This window comes from Chrysoperla carnea, chromosome 3 (assembly GCF_905475395.1).
Source record: "Chrysoperla carnea chromosome 3, inChrCarn1.1, whole genome shotgun sequence".
Lineage (NCBI taxonomy): Eukaryota > Metazoa > Arthropoda > Insecta > Neuroptera > Chrysopidae > Chrysoperla > Chrysoperla carnea.
The window spans coordinates 82773169-82781790 of NC_058339.1; the positions used below are offsets into that span (position 1 = coordinate 82773169).

The 8622-nt window shown below is 28.7% G+C and overlaps 2 protein-coding genes across 2 annotated transcripts; both read left to right on the forward strand.

Moving 5' to 3' along the window:
* Window positions 1–1727: 1727 nt before the first annotated feature.
* On the forward strand, window positions 1728–2868 carry LOC123296303 (the record flags this gene model as incomplete). Its single annotated transcript, XM_044877764.1, has 4 exons — window positions 1728–1803; window positions 1884–2101; window positions 2163–2198; window positions 2308–2868. Coding segments are annotated over 4 exons (636 nt in total), but the record flags the coding sequence as incomplete, so codon positions are not given.
* Window positions 2869–4296: 1428 nt separating this feature from the next.
* LOC123296610 lies at window positions 4297–6031 on the forward strand. The gene is made up of 4 exons (XM_044878156.1): window positions 4297–4415; window positions 5048–5253; window positions 5312–5347; window positions 5702–6031. The coding sequence occupies exons 1-4, from the start codon at window positions 4343–4345 to the stop codon at window positions 6029–6031; spliced, it is 645 nt and encodes a 214-aa protein (XP_044734091.1). The 5' UTR covers window positions 4297–4342.
* Window positions 6032–8622: the final 2591 nt, after the last annotated feature.

The window sequence follows — 8622 nt, forward strand, 5'->3', positions numbered from 1 at the left end:
ATGTTTCTAAATTTTCTACTAGGTAATCCTCTAATCGGATTGGCCAGTGTTGATTCAAGGTACATAACAGTGCGTCTTATCTAGAATCTTAAATTCTAAATATTTCACTTGATGTTAAAAACTGAAATAAGGCATAATAAGATACTGAGCAATAAGCAGTTTTTTTGTATGAGATTTTGAATACAAAATACAATTTTCAATTTGTAAATAAGCAAACAGTAAAAATAAAATTGTTTACTTTATTCACTAAAAAAATGTATTTCTCTATTATTTGAAAATTATTAGACATAGACAACTATTGTTTTGACTGCTTGCTCTCTGGTAAGTAAAGTTTATCTTCATATAGAAGAAGTTTTTATCTGAAAGAAAGCAATATTTTTCAAGAAAATTAACGGTGTAAATTATCATCGAGGTGTAACATTTTACCCTATTATAGTAAGTCATATTGATACGATCATATTATATTCATTAATTCTATGGATATGTTTAAAATTTACAGAATGATTGAACTTAAGCTTAAACAAGTAAAAATAACAACTTTTTACAACATTTCTATGTTCTCACTCTAGATAAATATTAGTCGTCGGTAATTTGATGATACTTTCATCAAAATGATAGTTGATTGAATTGAAGTATCACCAATTTAATGACTATTAACTTTCTTTGCGACTTATATAATTTGTTAAATATAAAAAATATCCAAAGAAAACTCTAAGAAATCAAAATTTTTCCCAAAAATTTACAAAAGAAATAGATCATTTTTCAGAAATCAATGACGGAAGAAAGAAGATTTTCGTAGTAACCGATAGTTCAACGACAAAGCTTTTAGTGTATGCGCTTAAACGTCCCTGCTGTTTTTATACCATGTACATATGAAATATACATAGTATATTAAGTTTGTAACGCTTAAACATATTGATGCTACGAAAAATATTTTGATATAGGTGTTCATAGAATCACTTAACTAGTCAATTTCCGGTTGTCTGTCTGTCTGTCGTCTGTCTGCCCGCCTGTCATCACGATTACTCAAAAACGAAAAGAGATATGAACCATTAGAGATAACACAAAAGTTTATATGTTAAAAATGTTTCTTATAAAAAAATTAACAACTTGTTTGAAACTTTTTTCGTAAACATCACTGTTTACCCGTGAGAGCGCAAACTATGTGCAAATTCTATAGTATATATGTTATGGCTATATCAGTTATATATGTGTGAAATGTATGTATGTATAATATGACAAAGTAATCAACATTGTTTATACATGGTATTTCAACAACTAACTCAGTCAATTGTTTGTTTTTACTTGTTCCATTATCAAATACGTGAAATTATATCAAATTGTCTATATGACAAATTTAAAACAGATAAAAAACATTCTTCGAAGATAAAAAAAATGCCTTAGGAGAAACCGGAGTAAGCGATTAATTTTCCTATTATTTAAATTTATTATCAAATTATGAAAATTATACACAACTTTTATTAGGCTAGTTAATTCATTTTTAATGACTCATAACAAAGTTAAAATTACCTGAAAAAAATAACAATAATTTCTGAAAAAAAATTTTAACAAAAACATTTTTATTTTTATTCAAAATAATAATTTCCGATATTTTAATGACTTCCTAGTCCTACACATTCATATAAATACAGGTGATAAAATTAAATTCATCATTATTTAAAAAGTATTCCATATTATTTACATATTTAATTAATTAAATTGCTATAATTATGTTACGAATTATCTGTTTTCTGATTATTGCGCTAGTTTCATTAAGTCAGAGTGATGGAGTTAATATTGCTGGTACATAAATAAATAATTATTCAAATTTTAATCTGTGACAAAAAAAGAAAACTAACAAAATTGTGTTTGAAATTTTGTAGATGATTTTTCAACAGAAATATTCTCAGAACTTCTAAATGATTGGGGGTATGAACATTTGGGACAACGATTCAAGCGACATCCCCACCCACGAGATGAAATGGAGTGTTGTGGTGATCCACCGAATCAAGATACTATGGAAATGGTAAAAGAATGTTTCGAAAGTATGAAAGCACGTGGTCGGCCTAACAGCGACGAAGAGGGAATGAATAGAGGATTGGTAAAAAGAGATAATTTTCAAATTTCATTCAAAAGTCATTAAATCTGTTTTATATTTTCAGTGCTTAGCGGACTGTGTTGGAAAAATACGCAAAGTGGTGAGTTGCTATTTTCTATTACCATATTTTTAGATTGCTTTAAGCAATGCTGTAATTTTTGCTAACTGTAAAAATATTAAATATTTTACTAAAACATTTCTATTTTAAGGTAAATGATAATGGGATTGTTGATAAAGCAACATTCGTGGTAGAATTAAAAAAATATGATTCTGATGAATGGCGCCAAGAACAAATGGAAAAATCTTATGACATTTGCATTGAAGCAGCAGAAAAGTTCAAAGTAAAAATGGCGGAAAAAATTTCTGATTTAGAATGTGATCCACTTGCCGCTGGGTTTTTCCATTGCCAAATGCGTGGAATAGTTAAAAATTGTCCAGATGATAAATTCAAAGCTGATCAAAAAAAATGTACTTGGTTAAAAGAAATGTTAGAGAGGAGCATAGAAGAAATGTAAACGACTTTGTAACATAATTTTACTAATACTAATGGATAAATTTTTAAAATTGTGTTTCAACTCTCCAACAAAACCTATCAAGAATTATTGCTTATGAATCTGGGATAACTATCTAATTGGCGTACCTATGGAAAATAACCCTCGTTGGGAATGTATGCAACAAGAGCTAAGAGTGGAGATGAAACACTATTCTTGGAATTTCTCCATTAATAGTAGTAAAAACGTAATAGATTTTTATTAAATTTTCTAAAATCATTTTGCCTAATTTAATTAATTCTAAATTGAACACCATTAGTATTTCAGTTTCCAGCTACAGAAAAATCATGTTATATACATTAAATCCCTCGAATTAGAAGTTATAATTGGTATAAGTACAATGCTATCAGTTAAAGCACTTTTATATTAAACTGAAAAAAAAAAATCTGATAATAAGCATATTATTTTATTGTTAATTATAACTATTTTTTAGTATTCTTAAAAGAGAATTCGCTTAGCTTTTTTTTAAAGTGCAGTTCTATTTTCGATTTGAACAATTCTGAATTAGATATATTGAGTCCTGTTCTAAAAATTTCTTTAATTGTAACTCTAATTGTGTATACAAATTTTTGTACGTTGTAGAAAAGATCTTTTAACACTATCACAGCTCTGTTTTTTTCTAGTTTTCTAGAACTCAAATTAGAAAAAGTTTTTAAATAATAATAATTTTATCTCACTTTTAAAATTTTCCGAACAGAACTAAATTCTAGCTAAACGAACACTCTGAATCTTTTGTGTAGATATAAAATATTAATCTAATTAATAAAAAAAATCTTTGTTTAACCTTGGGTAAAACTGCATGTTAATAGTTAGATGTTGAAAATCATCATTCGACTTTAAAAATTATGTACATTTTTTGTTATATAAAATTAAGTTTTAGCCCAAAGTTTTATAAAAATATTATACTTTCTTCTAGGGGGTATAAATTCTTTTCCTATTCCCATTTTTAACCCAGAAACCAAAAGAGGGGTGTCTGCACCTTGATCGCTACGTGTGTCTGTCTGTGTGCCTGTCAGTGACATGGTAGTGCCTAAACGGATGAATCACTATGGATTTTTTTTTTTTTCGTTTGATTTGTAATTTAATGGGTAGTGTTCTTAGCTATGCTTTAAGTCCGAATTTACTGTTCCGTACACAGAACATCAAAAAAATATGCGATGCTCCTCAATGATCGGTTCACTTTGGAGAAGGCTTCTAAGGAAAAAGGTAATTTAATAGAGAGTATTCTTAGATATGTTTCAAGTGCAAGTTTAGGGTTCTGTACCGGAAAAATTCGTAGAGGGTTTTGTATTGTTAGAAAATCTTAGAAAACAATAACTATAATTTTGTTAAATAATTATTTCAATTATTTTCTTACCAGACAGGTGAAGAGTTCATAAAAAAAACGAGCGTTAATTATCAAAGTATTGCAATTAGAAATTAATTTTTATTTGTCTGGTAATTGTTTATTTAATGACTTGCATGAAAGTTATTAATTGATAAATTTAAACAAAATTCCTACACTTTTTTCACATGAATTTGTCCAATATTTTTTCTATTAGTTTTATTCGAAATAATGATTTCCGTCGTTTTTTATTAACTTCCTGTATATTTATATATATATATATATATACAAAATAAAAGTTTATGTAAATTATCATAAGTTAAAAAATATTCAATATCAACACATTTAATTAATTAATTTGCTATAATTATGTTGCTAATTATCTGTTCAGTAATCACCGCGCTTGTGTCTTTTAGCCAAAGTTATGATGTTAATATTGATGGTAAATTTTTGTATAAGTAAACGATCATTCCAATTTTAATTCAAAATCTATGGCAAAAATTATAGAAAAGCTAGATTTAGTGAAGGCATAAGAAGTACATTACAGAAAAATTCGGTGTATAGAAACATTTTTAATTAAGATATTTCTTAGACCTCTATTGTCAGAACCACATTTTACGTTTTATAAAGGCTAAAAATTGTCAGAAAATAATAGATATTTGGTTTTCAATAAAAATAGGAATCTGTAAAAAAAATTATTATTTTGAAAATTTGTTGGTTAAAAACTTTTTTGAAACACCTGAAATCAGGTTAAAAAAATGTTGATCTCTGTTCTATTCTGTTCTCTGGTCTGTGAAAATGGTCTGATACGTGTTTTCACGTTTTTTGTTTTTCCATCGCGTTTTGGAAACATTTTGATTTTTGGATTTTGTTTTGGAAATCTCTCCGTACAAACCTAAAAACGATAAAAAATAAATTCAATTATTTGCATTGTATCCAAACTATATAGACACAGTAGTTTATTTATAACGTACTACCCTATTCTTTAATCTTTGCCTTACGGTTAACCTTACGGAAAAGCGTATGGACTGGACAATTGCACACTTTTAACACTTCAAAATAATTTTTCAATAGAAATATTCTCAAATCTTCTAAGTGATGAAGGGCATGAACATTTGGGTCAAAGATTCAAGCGAGATCCGCACCCGCATCATAAAATGGATTGTTGTGGCGATCCACCACCGATTGAAGAAAGTAGAGAATTGTTAAAAGACTGTTTAAAAAATAGACAGAAACGTGATCGGCCACACGGCAAAGGAGGTGGAATGAAACGAGGATTGGTAAAATAATTTTAAATTCTAATAATTAATTGAAAACTCACAACTTTTACGTTTTCAGTGTGTAGCGGAATGTATTGCGAAAAAAATGAACATTGTGAGTAATTTCTTTATAAAAAGTTGAATTATTAATTGTATCTAATTTTTTTTATATTTTTAAATTTATAATTTGAATATTCTAATAACTTCTAACCAATTATAAATTTTTGGAATTATTTTAAGGACGTTCGTTCACCCCATTTTCGCTATGTGCGTTCATAGCGAAACAGTAAGTTAAAATTCGAAGAAATTAACTCGATAACAGTATATTTTTTCTTTTTTAAATCATTCAAATTATTTAAACATTTGTATTATAATAAATGCTTATTTTTCTAATAACAAGTTTCTTGAACGTATATACATATGTGTCCTTAAGCAACATTAAAAACGACTTTTATCATTTTGTTTGAAGGCAAATGATAATGGAATTGTTGACAAAGCAGCTTTCGTGGAAGAATATAAAAAAATTGATCCTGATACATGGCGACAGGAACAAGTGGAAAAATCTTATGACATTTGTATTGAAGCAGCAGAAAAATTCAAACAGAAAAAGGCAGAAAAGCATGGAAATTTTAGTTGTAATCCACAAGCCGCGGGATTTTCCCATTGTCAAATGCGTGAAATTATATTAAATTGTCCAGATGATAAATTTAATACCAATAAAGGATATTGTGCTAAAATCAGAGACAAGTCACAGACAAGTCACAGAGACAAGTCACCAGAGACGATAGAGGATATATAATATTTTTTATAATGTTATGTTGTAGGCTTTCATTGTACTCATGTTTTTTTTTTTTTTTAAATTTTTCAATTAAATGAAGCAAAATTTACTATTAATTTACTTATACTACATCCCACAACGTCTTTGTAAAACTTTTATCTAATTAGGTATATCAGAATATTAGGTAAGGTTAGGTTACAGCGGCTAACCACGGGGAGCACTTATTCCATGAAGAGATTTCACGTCCACCAATTTTTTTCCAATAGGTGGTCAAAGAATGATTGACTCAAATATGTCAATATTCTGATAGTAACAGAAAGGGGTGCATAGTTTCGCCCCCTCCTCACTGTGGAGACCATGCTGGTCTAGCAACCAGTGTCCTGGCATAGCAGCTTCTACGCTGAAATTTATATTCGAGAAGTATAATTGCTTTGATAGTAGAGTTTTTGAAAGTAAATATTAAATATAACGAAAAAGTAATCCGTTGACAAGTAGTTGTAAAATTTATAGTCTGACATGGTCATAATAATAGATTTTAAATTTTATTAATATTAATGGACAATTCTTACAATTGTGTTTCAACTTCTCTTCGAAATCAAACATTTATTTGATGAAAATCAATAATTTTGCATAGACATATTATTAGGTATGAAAAATTTTAAATGAATTCACCACCATAATTTGAACATTTTATTGTAATCAAATGTTTTATTTAGCATCCACAGAAATTAAAATAGTATGCAATCAAGTCATATCGATCGAAATTAAAATTATAATCATGGGGACTGCCCATAGAATTCGATCCCGTGAGAATAAGTATATATAAGCACTATTGCAAAGACCTGTCAAAATTTCAAGTTCATCTACTTTGACTACTACTTTTCGAGTTTTGTGCCCATAAACTCACTGCACCTAAATTTTTTGTATATATAAACGGGTATAAAAAAATATTATAAATAAAAAAGACAACAGCACAAAATGTTCTCAATTGGCTTTCCAACCAAGTACCCAATTTCGCTTGACTTTCGTGATAGGTCGTAATCCTGTGTCTTCAAGGTGGTATGCATGTCGCTACCGAAGGGACGATGAAGTCGCCAAGCTGGTATTTTTACTCCCTACTTAAACCATTACAATAAAATAACAATAAAAATGTGTGAGGCTCCACATTAAATGGGGGCCCTCAAATTATTTGATATGTTGAAGTTTTTTTTATTTTTTTATTGTGTTTATTTAAAGTCACTCTGACAACCCAGGTCCTTGACGACTGCACTTAAACACAATATTTGGATAAACTTATATGTGAACAAATAACTGAGTATATGGTCTTGATTCAGTTACATTGTTTCTGCTTTTGAGGAGGTGAGACTGATTGTTAGGCCAGCGAGTGTTAAATTCGTTGGTGATGTGATTCGTTACTGCCTTTTTGAAGTCGGCGGCAGTTGTAGGAAGTTTTTGGGTTAGATCTGTATTTGTGATCGTAGCTTCTTTACTTTCTTTGTCTGCTAATTCATTTCATCTTATACCTTGGTGAGACGGAACCCAGATTATTTTTACATTTTTGTAGATTTAAATTCTTGATTCTGGATTGACAGTTCTGGATGATTGAAGTCTTCAATACAATACATTTACAATACATGATAACAACAATAATAATACATATTGTTTGTTTGATTAAAGTAGCTAAGGTAAATATCCAAACACATTTATTTTTAACTCCCGAGCTATAAATAAGGGGTGTTAACAGTTTGACTGCTATGTGTGAGTATCCGTCCGTCTGTCTGTCAGTCTGTCTGTGGCATTGTAGCGCCTCAACGGAGGAATCGATTTTGAATTTTTTTTTTCGTTTGAAAGGAAATTGAATGGCGAGTGTTCTTAGATATGTTTCAAGTGCGAGATAAGGGTTCCGTAATCGAAAAATTTGTCCGAGGTTTTTCAAATTTTGTAAGTTTCATTTATGTTAAACATTCCGTGCTACATTGAACTACCGTCTAAAAATGTCTTTGATAACCTTGGAAAAAACTACGCTTAATTCACATAGGATATACCTATTCATGACATAGTAAAAAATATCTATTTTAAAATCATCATTCGACTGTTGTGATTATGTAAATATTTATAGTAGTTGTATTGTATTGCTTTCCCGGAACCCTTCTACTAACATTTAAACTTTATGGTATGGTAAATTAAAGTTCAAATTGACTTTTAATTATTATTACGAATCTTCTGTTTGGGAATATAGAAAAGTGTTGTTTTTTGACTTTTTCAGTCAATTTTTTTAATTTGTGTCTCCGTAAGAACCATCCTCGTTCTTCAAGGAATATTATTTTAAAAAAATTATCGAAATTGGTTTAGCTGATCTCGAATATTTGCGCTTAGCAACACATTCAGTGATTCATTTTTATATTATAGATGACTCACATGAACGTTACTTAATTCATAATTGAAAAAAAAAAAAAAAATTCTGAAAAAAATGTGCAAAACGATAGATTTTTAATATAAAATAACTATTTTCATTTAAAATAATAATTTCCGATTATTTTTTATCACTTCCTACACATTCATATAAATATAAGTGACATATTAATGAATAAGTTAAACATGTAATTATTATG

Bases quoted from the DNA above. Each gene is read 5' to 3' on its own strand.
- LOC123296610 (XM_044878156.1), top strand. From the start codon at position 4,343: ATGTTGCTAATTATCTGTTCAGTAATCACCGCGCTTGTGTCTTTTAGC. The intron at 5,254-5,311 runs GTAAAATAATTT...TTACGTTTTCAG, and splicing joins GTGGAATGAAACGAGGATTG to TGTGTAGCGGAATGTATTGC. The intron at 5,348-5,701 runs GTGAGTAATTTC...TTTTGTTTGAAG, and splicing joins TTGCGAAAAAAATGAACATT to GCAAATGATAATGGAATTGT.